The following is an 18,474-nucleotide window of genomic DNA, read 5'->3' as shown; positions in this document are numbered from 1 at the left end:
ACCATTAGAAAAAATAGATTCAAGTGCTGTATGAGAAGAATTTGAGAATAAACAACAAACAGATTTTCACAATCTGAATATAGATCATTAATCTGAATCCTTCACTCAGTGTTTATAACTTTTTTAAGTCCTTATAGGTGCTTGAAACCCTTGAAAAGTCTTTCATTTTATTATATTTTCAAGGTGATGAAACTGCAATTCAAATATATTTTGCACACTGTTAGTAGTATATATGTGTATACAGTTTATACATGTTATAAATGTAAGGTTTTTGTAACTCTTGAACTGGCACCTTGAAAGTGCTTTTACATTATTTTGAAACAGTTTTCACAAACTTTGTTTATTGTTTAGTTTAAAAAAATGTCAAATTTATTATTTTAAAAATACAAGCGGCTGAACACTCTGTGGTTTCTTGATATTTCAGAGCAGAACTGGGTTTTGGCACCATTTGGTAAGATTCCACATTCCTTGGTTTGTTGACAGTTGTTTCTTTGGATTGCAGGGGAAGGTTGTTTGGTGCACTTTAATCATACACATGTACTTTTCACTTTAGTTCAGTATTACTCCAAAAAACATGGAGTCAGTACTTTCAGTTTAACAGTGGTTCCGGCGAGCATCGCCACAACATCGACAGAACCAAGGCTGTTTTGCGGCAAAAGTTTTGGAGCAGAGCGTGTGTGAGCAACAAGCAGGAGCTGACGCTACACCGGACCTCCATCCCGGTACCGACGGAAGCACACAGGATTTGGCGCCGAACCCGGCGTGGTGACACCGGCCCAGCCCAGCCCAGCGGCACCGACCCTGACTTGGTTCTATCGGCCCAACCCAGTGGCATCGGGCCCGGCGTGGTTCCATCCGGCAGTGCCGTACCCAGCGTGGTTACGCCGGCCCAGCCCAACGGTACTGAGCCCGGCGCGCCTCCATCGGCCTGGCCCAACAGCGCCGAACCCGGCATAGTTCGGTCGACGGGGCCTAGCGACACCGACTACGGAGGGGTCCTGCTGAGCCAGGCCCAACAAACATTCATCACGTCGCGGAGACTAAACCACAACAGCCTTCCCCATCGAGAGTCAAGAAGGGCCCGGAGCTGGCCTATGGATTGAGGCTGCAGTAAAAAAAAAAAAAAAAAAAAAAAAAGAAGAGGCACAAGTATTCAGAAGATGCCGCCTAAAAGAGGTAATATCAATGAGGAAGAACTGGAGGACATAAAGAAATCTTTGAACTTTATGTCAGAAGAGATTACAACCATTGCAAAACAACAAAAACTGATCATCAATTTAATTGAGGATATTAAAGAATTAAGAAGGCAAAGTGAGGAAAAGGACAAGAAGATTAATATGTTGGAAGTACGAGTGGCAGAATTGAAACAATATTCAAGGATATCTGATGTAATAGTAACGGGTCTGGAAACCAAGCACCAGACATATGCACGGGCAGCAGCTGAAGAGAGAGGGGAGCCGCCTGAGCAAGAGTTGCGCTCCCTGGAAGAGCAGGTAATAGCATTTTTCAATAGTAAAGGTATTGAAATGGATAGTAGGGACATTGAGGGGTGCCATACTCTTCCAAGGAAAAACAAGAATCAAAAACCTGCCATTATTATAAGATTTGTGAATAGGAAGCAGAAAAAAGAACTACTGAAGCAAGGAAGAAAGTTGAAAGGAACGAATGTGTATGTTAATTAACATCTAACCAAGAAAAATGCAGATATTGCAAGACAAGCGAGATTATTAAGAAAACAGAAGAAAATACAGTCAACCTGGACATCAGATTGTAAGGTGTTCATTAAGTTAAATGGAACACCGGAGCAGGCAAAGGTCTTGGTCATTAAAGAGCTGATGGAACTGGAAAAATATGGCTGATAAACGTAAGGCAAAGCATGGGGATGGTTGATGGTACTTTTAATGAATTGTCAAATAGGATAGTACTAGGCCTAGACGAAGTGTTGTTAGAGGTGATGGTGTGTGGATAAGATATATAACAAAGTCAGATGGCTGACAGATTTCAAGTAACAAATCAAATGGATGCTGAAACTGGGACATTGGGGTATGATAGCAATATAGATCCTGACTATAATTTTTTTACTAAAATGTTAAAGGACTGTAATTATTATACAATGGAACAATTTAATAGAAACATAGAGGGGGGTGAGAATATAACTATGGTTCATTTCAATAGTAGAAGTCTATATGCAAACTTTCAATTTATTAAAGCATATATAGCACAGTTTAATCAACCATTTGATGTGATAGCAATATCAGAGACTTGGATAAACACTGGAAAAGAAGAGGATTTTGAGATGGAGGGATATGAGCTCCTCCATCTAGATAGGACAAATAAAAAAGGAGGTGGGGTGGCACTCTATGTTGATAAAAATTTAAGGTTTGAAGAAATGAGTAGAATGACAAGGGTGGTAGATGGAGTGATGGAATGTATAACAGTGGAAATAAATATGAACAAACAGAAAAATATCATTGTTAGTTGCATATATAGAACACCAGGATCAAAGATTGAGACTTTTAAGGACATTATGGAGGACTTGTACACAAATCTGAATCAGAAAAGAATTTTTATTTGTGGAGACTTTAATATTGATTTACTGAACCCAAATCATAATAAGAGTACTGAAGAATTTATTGAGTCAGTGTATTGTATGGGATTATTTCCCCTGATAACAAGACCAACGAGAATAACCACTCATGGTGCAACTCTATTAGTTAATATTTTTACAAATGTAATGGAAGAAAATATAAAAGCCGGGATATTGATAAATGATATAAGTGACCACTTACCAGTCTTTGTAACTTATGACTGTTGCTATAAAGTTCATAGAAATGTAGGTAAGATGATATATAAAACAATTAGAACAGAAAAGGCAATGCAGTGTCTCAAAAATGAGTTAATAAAACAAGATTGGACTATTGTATATAAATATAAGGATGTCAATAAAGCCTATGAGGCGTTCTTAAGTATATTCATGGCCTCATTAGAGAAAAATAGCCTACTTATTGAAGTCAACAGGAAAGACAAATATACAGGAAGACCATGGATGACGAAGGGACTGCAAAATGCCTGTAAAAAAAAGAACAGCTTATATAGAGAATTCATTAAAAAGAGAACTACAGAATCTGAAAAGAAATATAAAAAGTATAAAAATAAATTAACTAACATAATGAGAACTTGTAAAAAAGAATACTTCATCAAAAAGTTAGAAGATAATAAAAATAGCATGAAAGGGATATGGAATGTATTGAATAGTATAATAAAAAATTCACCAAGGACTAATGACTACCCTGGGTATTTTATGGAAGGGACAAATACTATTAGTAAAATGAACGAAGTAGTAGATGGATTTAATGATTTTTTTGTACATATAGGGCCAAAACTAGCCGCAGAAATAAAGGTTGATATGATAGAAAAGGAGACTGGAGGACACATTGAAAGGAATGCAAGTTCAATGTTTTTAAGAGCAGTGGAAGAGAAGGAGATATATGATATTGTCAGTGGACTTAAGAACAAAACAAGTACTGACTTCCATGATATTGATATGTTAACAGTAAAGAGAGTAATTGATGGTATTGTAAAACCGCTACAATATATTTTTAATTTGTCTTTCCAGGAAGGGGTTTTTCCACAAAAAATGAAAGTAGCAAAAATTATTCCCATTTATAAATCAGGTGAAAAGCATTGTTTTACAAATTATAGACCAGTGTCGGTACTCTGCCAGTTTTCTAAAATACTGGAAAAACTATTTCTAAAAAGACTTGATAACTTTGTGGAAAAGCATGATTTGTTGGCAAATTGCCAGTATGGGTTTAGAAATAACAGATCAACAGTTTTGGCATTGATGGATTTAATGGAAGAAATAACTGAATGTATGGATAACAAGAAGTATGCACTTGGAGTTTTTCTAGATCTAAAAAAAGCATTTGATACTGTTGACCACAACATTTTAATAATCAAACTGGAGAAATATGGGTTTAGGGGTGTGGTATTGGATTGGATAAAAAGCTATATGATGAATCGACAGCAATATGTACAAATAAATGAGTTTAAATCTAAACTGATGGATATTGAATGTGGAGTACCTCAAGGATCAGTATTGGGACCAAAATTGTTTATAATGTATATAAATGATATTTGTAAAGTATCGAAGATCCTAAAGTTTGTAATTTTTGCAGATGATACCAATATACTTTGTTCAAGTGGGGAATTTCAACAGGTTGTGGAGGTGATCACACAGGAGTTAAAGATATTAAAGACGTGGTTTGATAGAAACAAATTGTCCTTAAATTTAAATAAAACAAAATTTATGTTATTCAGAAACCATAAGAAAGATATTAACATTGAAATTTGTGTTGATAATGTATATCTAGAAAGGGTTAATACCATAACATTTCTTGGTGTGATCATTGATCATAAGGCCTGTTGGAAATCACACATCACTTATGTGAGGGGAAAGTTAGCACGGGGCATTGCTGTCTTGGGGAAAGTGAAACATTTTCTGGATAGGAAAACATTATATATGTTATATTGTGCTTTCATATTACCATACATGAGTTATTGTGTAGAAGTTTGGGGAAACACATATAAAAGTAATATTCAGACTATAATCATAATGCGGAAAAGGGCTATTAGACTAATAAATCAGGAGGGGTATAGGGCTCACACAAACGCACTCTTTATTAAGACGCAAGCTTTAAAATTCCAGGACCTGGTCAAGTTTAAAACTGTGCAAATAATATATAAGGTAAGGAAAGGGATGCTCCCAATTCAAATAAGTAAATGGTTCTTAGAAAGAGAAGGGAGGTATAATTTTAGAGGGAAGTGGAATTTAAAAGTACAAAGAGTAAGAACAACATTGAAAAGGATGTCTATTTCAATAGCGGGCGTTAAATTCTGGAATGAGTTAACAGAAGAAATAAAGGATAGTAGTAATGTAAACCAGTTTAAAATAAAACTCAAAAAAGAAATGTTAAATAAGTATAAGACTGAAGAAAATGCAATTAACCCAGGACGGCATGCAAACTGATGTTTAATCTCTTCTACAAATTAGAAAATCTAAATATAGTTCTAGTTGAACATGAGAATTTAATTTATTTATTATTATTGCTTTTTTTTTTGGGGGGGGGGGGGGGTTGAAGGCATTGTAACTGTTTTGTTGTTTACATTTTGATGATGAGGATGTAAACCTGAGGGGGTAGGGCTAAATAAGTATACACTTCTCCCTACTCCTTTTCAAACAATTGCGTGGAATGATTTTTATGAAATGTTGGTGAATGTATATGTTTGAAATAAAGTGAACTGAACTGAACTGAACTGAACTTGATTTGTGTAGAAAAAATAAACCAAATATACCACACAGGCCCATTGACTCCCATGTTACTAATAACTTTACAGTAGAAATGACCCTTCATTCTTTCATAATTTTTTCTCTGTACTCTCCGAACACTTAGACACTTGGAGGTGATTTGAATTTTTCGATGGATACTTTAACAGACAGGCTCAGTATAGCTGGGACTCAGTGCAATTGGCAATCCACTAATATAGTTAAACAGTACATGAGTGATTATGGGCTTTGTGATGCATGGCAATCTCTTCACCCTAACCCTAGAGAGTATACTTTTGTCTCACACGTCCATCACTCTCATTCACGTTTGGATTATTTTCTAGTCAGCAGCTCATTGTTGGCTGACATTTCAGACACTGAGATACACCCCATAGTTGTCAGTGACCATGCTCCGGTTTCTTTAACTCTGGTAAACAAGAAGACAATCCCACCAAACAAAAACTGGAGGTTTAACTGGATACAAACATTATACAGTTCACCAACAGCACGTGTCAGGACAGACGACCAAATATCAGCTAGCTTCTGTCTTCAGAGGAGGACCAGGCAGGGATGCCCAGTCTCCCCCTCACTGTTTGCTATCTTTATCGAACCACTAGCAGCAGCAATTAGGCAAACAACAGGTATTAAAGGCATAAAGTGTAAGAAAATAGAACATAAGATTAGTCTTTATGCAGATGATGTTTTACTCTTTCTCCAGAATTCTCAGTCCTCTTTCTCCCATTCAATAGAACTGATAAACTCTTTCTAAAATGTTTCATATTACTCAATAAACTGGTTAAAATCCACAGTTCTACCAATTAATTTCTCTTTTGTCATTTTACTTAATACACATTTGGAGTCAGGGAATATCACATCCCAGGGAATTAATGTCTCTCCCAAGTTGGCAGATCTAACCAAACTAAACTTCATCCCACTTTTAAAGAAAGTGGAAGATGATCTTGCAACATAGAAATCCTTACAAATATCACTCATGGGAAGAGTTGCTACAATTAAAATGATGGTCTTACCCAGAATAAATTACTTATTCTCAATGATCCTAAACAAGCCACCAGCTGACTGGTTTAGATCTCTGGACTCCTCAATCACTAAATTCCTTTGGCAGGATAAACCTCCACGAATTAGCTTAAAAACGCTTCAGAAGACCAAAGATAGAGGAGGACTGGATCTACCAAACTTTTATTATTATTTCTTAGCCAACAGGCTGCAATATATACCAAGATGGTTGCAAAATAACCCACTAGATGAGTCCTGGTCAGATATAGAACAGACACTTTGCAATACGATAGAGCTTTCAGACTTACCATTTATTAGCTCAAGCATAAAAAAACATAAAGTCTTCAAAAGTATTAATATCAGCACCTTTCTGACAGCATGGTGAGAGTATCTAAAATTGACAGGGTCTTCACTAGTACCATGCAGACGCACACCTATCTGGTATAATCCAGATATTTTGCTAAATAACTAAATGATGAACCTTCTGGACTGGAAAAGTAAAGGAATCCTATACCTGGAACACATATATGAAGGATTGGACTTCATCCCATTTAATAGAATAGTCTCCCAATTTGGAATAGATAAGAATAGCTTTTTTAGGATATCACCAAATTAAATCTGTAGTTAAACAAAAATTTAAGCTCAATAAAGTAGAATTAAAAACACCACCAACGGTATTAGACTTCTATAATCTCAAACGCCCCAAACTACTCTCTAAAAAGTATATAAGACACTGTCCAAAATAGACGATAGAATAGCAATCCCTATTGAAAAATGGGATGTGGATGTATCAGTCAGCTATTGACCAGAACTTCTGGTCCCAAACTTGTTTAAAAAAATTTAAAATGATCAGACACCCCAATTTACAATTATTTCAGTACAAAATCCTACACAGAGTACACTATACAGGTCATCGGATGTTCAGGATAGGGTTTGTGTCGTCTGACACTTGTACACACTGCACAAACAACATTCCTCACAATTACATCCACACACTGTGGTCCTGTCCACTTGTCCAGGAATTCTGGGGTAGAGTATGTGAAGACCTGTCAAAGTGTCTGAAATGTCATATCCCAACTTCCCCCTCTCTTTGTTTGCTGGGAAACCTGGACGATGTCCCGATTGAGACATCTTTGGTTCACGTGGTTCTGACTGCCTAATGCAACGCTAAGAAAACTATCCTCATGATTTGGAAAAATAGAGATACTGTTTGCATTAACCAGTATAGAAATATTTTGTTAGATACTATTGCACTTGATACAGCTTCTGCTTCCGCTTAAATCAATCTCCTTGGGCTCCTTTGATTGGTTCTGTTACACCCCTCCAGGCCTAGGAACTACCAGGAGGGGCAACACAAATGTGGTGGGAGCAAACACGAGGACAAAATAAAAGTTCAAAAGGAATTTATTAACTAAAAGTGTCCCTGGCAGGTATAAATAAGGTCAATGAAAATAATAATGCCAGAGGTCTGCTTAAATCTAATATTGTAAATATAAGTCTAAAGTTTTGGGCAAGGCCCCACACTCGTACAATACCCTCCCTGGGGTATTTTTACTCCTTTTGGTCCTGCGTTGCTCCTACTGTGGCCGGTCCTGTCTCACGCTCTCCCTTTTTTCTCTCTCTCTCTCTCCCCCTCTGGAATCCGATGGTTCTCCTCCAGGAAAGATCTCCGTGTCGGTGTAAAATCCAAGTTTCTGGTTCTCTCGGTTTTCCTTCTGGTTTTGTCTCTCGTCTCTCGTCTCTTATTTCTGTACTCTCCGTGTCATTCCTCTGCTGCTCTTTTCGTGTGCTCGATCGTGCTCGATCTCTGGTTGCTCTTCTTTACGACTCTCTTCACAACTCTCTTCCCAACTCTCCTCTCCAACTCTCTCTTCAACCCTCTATCTCGATCGTGTCTTTTCTTCCTTTGTAAGAAGTCTTGATGAGTCCTGATTAGCCGCAGCTGGTGTCAGCGGGCTGGCGGTAAGGGTGTGTCTCAGCGTGCCTCTCTCCATGGTGCTGATCCTCTCTCAGCGGGGACGGAGCGAGGAGCTGTCCACAGTGTAGTGGTTAAAACGGAGCTCAGGAACGCAGAGGTCATGACAGGTTCCATCACATAGCGATGATGGGGGGGGGGGTCATTAATATTGTCCTGCGGGGTGATGTAGGTGATGGGGTGGAAGGTCTGAGTTTGGAGTATCCGGACATTCCCTGAGGGTGGGTTCACTGGGGGTGTCTGGGGCTGGGGGGCTGCTGCCCCCCTCTCGAGGTGCTTGGGTTGCCTCGGGACAGGGTTGCCACAGGAGCCGTCAGCAGCACGTTACTGCAGCAGCACGTCATAGCTGCTGATAGGAACCGCTGTGGTCAACAGAACCTTTTCCACCGGAGCCGTCAGCAGCGCGAGTCGGCCGCGTCTCAGGAGCAGCATGTCGCGGCCTTTACGCGCCGGTTCTATTTTCTACGTGCGACACCTCTGAAACGGGTCAAGTTCGACATTTTAGGGGAAGGAAAGACAGGAATTCGGACGCGGAAATGGAGAGAAGCTCCCGAGATTTTCAGAATAAAGAACGTACTGCCTTCCGGTTGCTTTACTTTAAAAAAGGTTACTAAATGTGCGGCCCCGTGAGAAGTTGTCACATAGCTAGCGGTCTCCTTTGTTTTTCAGGTCCGTACTGGCGATTATAAAACGGACAGAACATAAAACACAAACCATGTTGTAGTTTTCTCCTGCTTGTTGTTGTGTTTACTGATGAAGTCACTCGTGTGACTTCGTGCTCGGTCGGTGACAGCTGCTCCCCTGCTGCTTCGCATCTCGTGGGAAGGGCCAAGCAGCAGCTTACGCAAGCAAGACGTGCTGCAGCAGTAACGTGCTGCTGACGGCTCCCGTGGAAACCCAGGGTAAGTTTCTTTCCCAAGGACACAACCTGCTCTACCTCCTGAGCTGCTGTCCCTTACACTAATCATCCAGCACAAGGGTGAGAGATTAATGCTTTGGGTAGCCACTGACATTTAAAATAAAACTAAATATATTTGAATATGATCAATTCACAGTAATGTTTGGGTTTAGCTGAAGGCTCATCAGAAAAATGGGTGAATGTGATTTTTCGGTTCATGGTAAAAGATGGTCATGTCTTATTTTTTTCTGTGAAAATGTTATCTAAGTCTTCTCTGGCACAACAAATGTCTCTGTGTGGGAAGAACAAAAGAAAAACACCTAAAAAGAAGTTTTTCTTTTTGTTTGAAATGCAGCCAAAGGTTTCAGCGAAATTTTCAGATAAGAGTTGAGTTTGTATGGACAATAGAAATGTCAGTGTCACCGAAGCGAAAAAATGTCTTCAGTGGTCACAATCAGGTTTCCTTTAAAATTGTATTTGATTTTAATTTATGTGTCTCATAAAAAAATATCTTGATTTCAGTCATCCATGTTGATGTTTACTGCCTGAGCTGCTGCAAGCAGCTTTAACTTCAAATTACAAAAAAAGTTGCAGAAGCTTTGAAGCCTACAGAGTTTTTCAGTCTGACTCTTTGTAATCTGTTGTGAGGCGATTACTTTTGTGTCTTAATTTTTTGATCAACAGTCAAGAAAAAGACTTATGTTATTTTTGCTTCCCTCCCTCGCTTAATCAGACTGGAGCACTTGTCAGCTGAGTCCCAACGCCGTGTGCGGGAGCGGCATCAAGACCCGGATGCTTGACTGCGTTCGCAGCGACGGCAAGTCAGTGGATATTAAATTCTGCGAGGAGGTGAGACAAGTGCAGCAACTCGTTTTGTCTTGATTGGATCGTTTTTAACTTCCTTAATGCCATGTTGTTATTTATTTCTATGGTTTAATCTCATCACTCTTTATAGCTGATAGTGGTCCCACAGCAACATGAATTATTCATGTGACCCCCTGCAGAGTTTGTTGTTGTTACTTCATGCTGAGCAGTTTATTCACTCATAATGTGTCTCAGCTCCCTGGAAGCGGAGCCTCCAGGCTGTGGCAGAGCCACCGGCTCTTTCACCTGTGGACCTCATCATCACCTGCCTCATTAACACAAAAGCTTTGTGTCAGGATGGTTTTCATATTTCTTGAAAGCTGTGATGCTGCCTAGTGGTGCATCTTTGCCAGAGCAAAGACTTATGGGAGTTTAATGGTCCCCTGGATGCAACAGTAAAACGATGTGAAACGTGATGGTGTGTGTTTTACCTGTGCTGCAGTTAAGTCTGGAGAAGAACTGGTTGATGAACGTCTCGTGCACGGTGGAGTGTCCCGTCAACTGTCAGCTGTCGGACTGGTCGGCCTGGTCAGAGTGCTCGCAGACCTGCGGGCTGGAGGGTAAGAGTCGCAACCTAAAGGGATCATTCAGATTTTTGGAGCTGGGCTTCCGTGAAATGGGATGTTGGTGATGCTGCTCGCTGTAGATAACAGTCATGTTTGGAGAAACAGAGTTGAGTTCAGCCAGTAGACTGATGGCGCTTACACATTAGCGCTGGCTCGGTCCCTTATGGTCCCTTCCGGGACCGGAATTTGGTTTCACACGCAGGTCAGATTTGCGTTTTCGGTGCCGAGGCGACTCTTTTTCTCAGACCTTCTCAGCAGCGGTCAGACAAGAACCGAGACGACACTACGGACTGATTGGCCGGCTGAAATTACGCGTACTGCCTCCAATCTGCGAAAAGTATGATCCAGCGGGGGGGTTCCCGCATGTGCGATTCATTTTCATGCTGGATGCTGCTGAGTAAACTTCTGTCTGTAGCACGGAGCTGCCGTTCCAGAGCTGCCGCTCAGTGGGAACGGGAGAGGAGAGTGAGATGTGTGTGTGTGTGTGTGTGGGGGGGGGGGGGGGGGGTTTGGCGAGATCACATGAACTTTTATGAAGCTTGTGTTTACCTGGGTTCTACATTGAGTTTCCTGTGCTCTGTGTTTTTCTTTGGAATAAATCAGCATCGGCCAAAATTGGGTTTGGTATCGACCCTGAAACCCTAAATCAGTGCATTCCTACATTAAATTGAAAACTTGTAGATTTTACCTTCAGTTGGATTTATTCTGCTTGAATCAAATAATCTGTTTTAGTCAGCCTCTCTTTTTAGGCTATTTTAAGTTTTTTGAAATTGGTATGAATTTTGTTGGCACAAAACGTGTCTTGAAAATAAACATGCTCCAATAAAGAGCTCTCAGTTTGAAGAGCAATTTCATTGTTTTTTCTGTAAACATAAGCAGGATCAAAAGCAAACTACTGACTTCACAGCTTTACAAGCTAATAAATTCCTCCGTGTCATTTATTTAAATAGTCTTTCCCTAATATTTGCTCTCCAGAAGGTGAATTCCTATAAATGCAGGCAAACATAAGTGTTTGTGCCTTTCAGGAGCCAAATTCTCACTCATCCTCCAGTAATTTAGATTTCACAACATGAAAACCAAGACTGAGCCAAATGCAGGCTTTTAATAAACTCATCCAGATCCTTTATTTGATTATAAACATTTAATAATTATTATTCTACTATTATCCACATCAAATACTTTGTATGTGCATTAAAATAAAGTAAAAGCCAAAAACAATGAGGAAGAAAAGAAAAAGTGGGAAATTAACACATAAAACAGCAATGGCTAACTTAGACTCACTAAGCAGTTTTATTTTTTTTTTACCAGGAGATATTAAATACTTATATTTCCACCCAGGCACCTTACGATCCATATTGAATGAGGTGAATGAATATATAATCTGTGTGATACTCAGGTGGCACAAAATGTCGGAGGCTCCACTCAGCAGCTGCAAGCTGTTTAAGGAAACGTGTTAATGCACTGATAAAGAAAGCCATGACTAATAAATCATCAAAGCATTCCTGATGACTACAGCAAGATCACTTTGGACACTTCCTGCCCTCGCTGAGAAAATTCCTCCCAAAAATCCGCACAAGCAAAATAAATGAAAAGTTTTATTTACGAAGAAGCCGTACGGCGACCAGCAGAAGTTTGTCCTCCTGTTCCCTGGTCATTGTTCCGGCTCTTCACTCGTCTCACTATATGCCGTTGTGTCTTCACATGCCTTTGGGCTGTGTGTGTGTGTGTGTGTTGTGTGTGTGTGTGTGTGTGTGTGTGTGTGTGTGTGTGTGTGTGGTGGGGGGTTTGAAGAAGAAGCCACTGCTGCAGCTGTGGAATCAGGAGGTAACAGATAAACTTTGCAAAAGTGACAGAAGCTGGAAGGTGCCAGGTTTGGTTTTGCAACTGAGTGGGAGGCTCTCCTGTAGGAGTACAGGATGAACAATGGATGAAGTTTGACAGTTTGTGTGCGAAAAGGCTGCACAGTGTGTGTGTATGTGTGTGTGTGTGTGTGTGGGGGGGGGGGGGGTAGCTGCTGAGGTGCAAATTCAGGTTAGTTCTTTAATGCTAACAGGTATTTTGTAGCAAAAAATAACGTAATTTTTTGCTGCATCATAAAAATCCTAAAAGTCCCCAATTCAGTATCCCAGAAAATCAGAAAAGCAATTCTGGGATTCCCCCGGAAGAGCTGGCTTAAGTAGCTGGGGTGAGGGAAGTCTGGGCGTGCCAGCTTAGGCTGCTGCCCCCGCGACCCGACTGCGGATGAGCGGCTGAAAATGGATTGATGGATATTCAGAAGTTTATTTTCTTGAAGTCTTCTTCTGAAAGTCAAAGTTCATTCCGTGTTGAGCTGAAATAAAACTGGAACAAGCACTGAAAAAGAATGTTTGTGAGAGTTAGGGAGGTGGAGGTGTGAAACGTCTGTGAACACTTGGCTAACTCATGACATCAGTTCCACCTGCAGATCAAACCATCTCTGAGGGACCAGGTTTCTTCAGATGTGAAATTAAAGGCATTTTCTCAGGTTTACAGAAAAAACAATCAAACATCAGGGCCGTGTTTCTGGCCGTTTATAGAATCCTGTTAAGAAGCATTAAAAACAAACATCCACATACATGTAAGACGAGTTGTTTACAGAAGGAGAGGATTGCTGCTGTGTAGGAAAACACAAAGTAAATACACAAAATAAACAGTCTGAAACAGGCAAACCTCTGCGCAGAAGTCTTAAAGCATCTTTATTTGTTTAAGGTTTGTTTTAAAAGAGCCAGGCACTCGTTTGTCTGGTTTTCTAAAGGAGTTTAAAGTTTTTGGTCAAAACATAAACCAGCAGAGATCTGACAAATCCCCTTGTTGCTACATCAACAAACATAAACACATACTAGGGCTGCACTACATTAGAAAAACATACAATTCTGATTTAAAAGCTATAAAAACTGAAATTTCCCTCATTACTTCATTTCTTCTCTATCATCATGATGCTCACAACACCTTATTTGTGCTTTAACATCTCAGCCAATCACAAATCAGCAGATATTCAAAAGGTAACACCACCAAAGAGTTGCCACTCAAACATCACTGGTTAAACTCAGAAAATAAACTCTAAAATTCTGAATAAACTATGAAAACATAAACTAGTCCATGTTATAATAAACCGATTCTACTTATTTATCACAACTTTTCTGATTTTTATATTTTATCTCCAGACCACTTGACCTTTTTTCAGACCACAGTCGAGTCATGACACCGACTTTGGGATCCACTTCTCCATGTGGTGATCAAGGACAGAGAGATTCTCTCATTTGCTTAAAATCCACATCTCTTTTTGAAGTCAAGTAATTATCACAGTCTAACCTTTTTTTGTGTCTCACACTAATGTTGCGATAATGATAAAGTTTGCGTTCTATTCTGTAGCCCTAAAACTTCTAAGTTTTGTTTTTAAAAGTAGCTAAAGAACAAAGAACGTCGCCAGACCCTCAAAACGTCTGGAAAAATCTAAAGAAAAAGGATGACTCAAAACTTTGGCTGGATATATTTTTGTATTGACAATATTACTTATCAGTATGGAAACAAAAGTCTCTGATGACTTTTGTTCATCTCCCAGGTAAGATGAGGCGCCAGCGCTCCGTGGTTCAGGCGTCTCAGGGCGACGGCCGGCCGTGTCCTTCCCAGATGGAGCAGTGGAAGCCCTGCCCCGTCCGACCCTGCTACCGCTGGCAGTACAGCTCCTGGTCCGAGTGTCGAGTGGAGGTTTGTCCATAAATCCTTCAATAACCACATTGAACTGAACCCTGGAACACCATATATTAGTAGCTGCACTGACCTCTGGGCAACAGCAAATTCAACCCAGACAGATTCTCCAGATCAAATCAAGGAGCTGTTTGTGCCACGATACGAGGTTTGTAGGACCCAAAATGCAGGAACCCAGGATGACACGAGGCAGGTGATGATATAAAGAAAATAATCCTTTATTTTGAAGGATAAAACAAAAGAATAAATCCAAGGCAGGGAGCCAAAGTCCAAAGATGTCAAATACCAAAAACTAGAGATCAAAACACTGAGACACGAGAAGCACAAGTAATACTAGAGATCATGAACGAAGACTGACGGAATTACCACAATGGACCGACACAAGACAGAGACAAGACAGGGCTTATATACACAGGGAGGAGTAATTAGGGAAAATGGCAGCAGGTGTGTGGGGTGAGGGCTGGGGGGAAGACAGGTGACAATAATTTATCTAAATGGGGAAAACAGGACCAAAGGAGGACAGGTAAACCTAAAGCACAAAAACTAAACCTAAAGACTGAGGGAAGGATTCACACATACACACACTGACACACATAAACTCACACCTATATACACTGAACTGGGGAAGGGACACGCACGCACACACACACACACACACACACACACACAAACACCGAACAGGGGCAGGACATCCACACACACACACACACACACACACACACACACACTTACACTGAGTTGGGGAGGACACACACACACACACACACACACACACACACACACACACACACTTACACTGAGTTGGGGAGGACACACACACACACACACACTTACACTGAGTTGGGGAGGACACGCACACACACACACAAACACACACACATTCACTCACACACACATACACTGAGCTGGGGACAAAGAGGCTGGAGCTGACCTGGGAGGAATGATTAAAAGGATAACAACATTAAGACACATAATTGAGATGCAGACAAAGGACACATGAGGGCGCTAAGAGACACAGAAGGGAATCTAGAGAGGATGGAGAAACATCAGGAGACACATGAAGGAAGACACAGACGCAGACCATGACAGTTTGAGCCAAATGTGAAAACGAATAGTCCTCAGTATCGATGATCAACCTCCTCAAATTCCCTGCTTCTACTTTTAATTCATGAGACAGAAGAAACCAATCTACTGCAAGTTTAAAGCTTTTATTTTTCTTTAGAACAATACAAATTTGTTTAACCAACCAAAACTTTGTTGTAGTTTAAAGAGCAAGTTTTGTTCCTGTTATTTTTTTAATCACTCTGAGTTTTACGGACAGGTAGGCTAAACGTGTAAATTGTCTTCTACACCTATTTCTGTCATTAGATTCCAATAGAAAATAGACGGGGAAACGCTTAGATCAGAAAAGCCAACAAAGATCTGCATCACATTCATGGACTCATCCATCTTGGCAAACGACAGGGGAAAGCTGTTGTTGATTTAGCATACAGGAGAGAGAAAAGCACATCTTAGCTAGTAGAAACTAACCATTAGCATTAGCTACACCACACAGCAGGACTCCTTCAAGCTTGTGTTGTTTGTGGAGATAAAACATCAACGTTGTGGAGCAAACTGAGTCAGTGGTAAATTCTTGTCACCGTTAGCCAATCAGAGGCGAGATGTTTGAATATCAGGAAATATTAACAAATAAAAGTCCTACTCCTGCCATTTTCTGCAAACATCTCCACATCTTTCTACTTCCTGAAACAGGAGTGTCAGAGCTTTTATCCCGCAGAGATCAGCTCTCAAGGCGTAAATACATTGAAAACGTTTTGAGAATTTGGTTTTCAAAGGAGAGACAGATGGTTAATTAATTAATCATTTGTTAAAACCTAATCGGTACCTCAGATTAGAAGTTTCTAATCATAATTTAATCATTCTCACTAACATCAGTTTTATTTAAGCTAGAATAAGTAAAAACAAACTCGTTTATTATCTAGTTTTGGAACAAAATCTAAAATTTATTTCTGATTTGCCAATAAAAATCAATTTTCAGGACTTTTTTTAATTAATGTGTGATTTCATTTAGCTGCACTGTTGATAGTTGAGAATGATTAAAAACTTTTGGATTTTAAAATTATTCAAGCTAATTATCAACTTGAAATGAATTAATTACCATCAGGAGTAATGTTATAATTAGCCTTTCCTCATTCATATCTGCTTCTGATGTCGGTTTGTGGTCAGAGTGTGGTGTGTGGACACGGCGTGCGCTACAGGAACCTGTCCTGCTTTGTGTCGGACGGGTCCAGTGGGGCGGAGGACAGCATGGTGGACGAGGAGCTGTGCAGCAGCCTGGAGCTGGCCGTCAACGGTGACAAACAGATCAATTTAAAGGAAGCCTGCATCCTTCCGTGTCCAGGTGAGAACTCAGGAAATTCTCTGTTTTGTGGCTTTAACTTGTACCAAGTGTTCCATAAAGTCAGTCTAATAAAAATCCCCTTGGAGTAAAATTAATAATTTCATTCTTATTCTAGTTTTCTTAATGTCTCCAGTCATTTCTGAGAAATCCTTGCAGCACTTTTGAATCACCTTTGAAAATGCTTGACTCATAGTTCATTAGGAGCTCGTGAGACATTCCTACAAGATGCAAACACATGTTTCAGGTGCAAATTCAGTGATACTGCAAATGAAAAGTTGCTTTTTTAAAAACAATACTCTGGAAAATGTGAGCCTCCAAAATTTAAGCCTCATGAGTGTCCAGCTGTAGTCTTAAAAATCAGCAGTGTTGATAAACTGATTGTGCGGTTGACCTGCTCAAAGGTTAAGTCATCCAAGCCCAGAAGTTTCTCTCACAACACAAAATAGTTATTGTTGCGCAAACTTTGCGGCTCTAGTCTGTTGTATGTTTTCCGTGGGATCTCTAGAGAGGTTTAGTTTAAAAGAAACGGGTATTTTCAGCCATGGATCTTCTTGTAGACATTTCCAGCAACACATCTATGTGCAAAAGAATCAGCTAATCATTCTGATCCTTTACAGTAGAAGTCCATGCTTTATAATATAGTAGAAGCGTCCACATTCAGATATTTACATCACTAAAAACTCTACCCATAATTCCTGCATTAGCCATGAATAGAAAACAGACTGGGAAACACTCGGATTGGAAAGCCCTGATGGATCTAGGTCACATAGAAAACTAGCATTCATGGACTTATCTTGGCTCATGACGAGGAAGGTGGTTGTTGGTTTAGTGTCCAGGAAAGAGCAGAGAACATCTCGGCTAGTTGGAGCTAACTGTTAGCAGTAGCAACACCACCACCCTGCAGAACTCCTCCAGGCTTGTGTTATTTGTGGAGATAAAACATCAACATTGCAAAGCAAACGGAGTCAGCTGTAGAGTCGAGTTGGTGTTAGCCAGTCAGTGACGAGATATCCAAATCGGGAAATAAGACTCCAAATCCTGCGTCGCCAGCTCATTTCTAGTTGTCAGCTCATTTCTAGTTGTCAGCTCATTTCTAGTTCCTGAAACAGGAGCACCAGAGATTTTAGTCCCACCGAGATCGACTCACAAGGCCCTGATTTAGACCACTGCAGATGGGAGCTTGGTCTTTAAAGTCAACTATTTACTTTGTTTCTTTATTTCCTGATGCTACATTGCTAACCTTCCCTTCAAACCAACTGCAGAAAGTGTCCGACTGCCTGAAGAAAAAAAATGTAAAAAGTCAGATTACGTCCTTGCGTAGGGCTCCGGCAGGCACACAAGTACGTACGGAGTCGAGCCCACTTTTTTAAACATCCGTCGAACGAGACGGATTACGCAAGCTCGTGATTGGTCAGGACGCCGCTGTTGTTTACAGCGCCGCCATTGCAAAGAGAGCCGAGGATAACTAGCGGCAGACATGGAGAAGCTTGAAGAATACCTCGCGAAAAACTCTAAAAATATGAACGTTTAATTCTCCCGTGACTGGAGGAGTGAAAAGATGCGCAGCATGCGTTTTATTTGTGGACGGAAATGACGGGAAACGTGGGTTTAGAGGTGGCGAGCGCGTGAAGCGGTGGGAGAATGAGAGACAAATATGTCCGTGTTAAAAGTCTCTTTTATACACAAAAAACACAATATAAACAC

At 40.3% G+C, this 18,474-nt stretch overlaps 1 protein-coding gene across 1 annotated transcript in view; it reads left to right on the top strand.

Annotated features, from left to right (window-relative positions):
• Window positions 1–18,474, top strand: part of thsd7ab (thrombospondin, type I, domain containing 7Ab) — a 231,034-nt gene that overhangs the window by 182,809 nt on the left and 29,751 nt on the right. Inside the window, exons 20-23 of the mRNA XM_070551829.1 lie at window positions 9,947–10,062; window positions 10,520–10,637; window positions 14,224–14,369; window positions 16,596–16,770. Coding sequence (XP_070407930.1) covers window positions 9,947–10,062; window positions 10,520–10,637; window positions 14,224–14,369; window positions 16,596–16,770 — 555 coding nt within the window. The remainder of the gene's footprint in view (window positions 1–9,946; window positions 10,063–10,519; window positions 10,638–14,223; window positions 14,370–16,595; window positions 16,771–18,474) is intronic.

This window comes from Nothobranchius furzeri, chromosome 5, assembly GCF_043380555.1.
Source record: "Nothobranchius furzeri strain GRZ-AD chromosome 5, NfurGRZ-RIMD1, whole genome shotgun sequence".
Lineage (NCBI taxonomy): Eukaryota > Metazoa > Chordata > Actinopteri > Cyprinodontiformes > Nothobranchiidae > Nothobranchius > Nothobranchius furzeri.
Note: the sequence above shows the minus strand (reverse complement) of the source record. Positions and strands in the feature narration are given on the sequence as shown.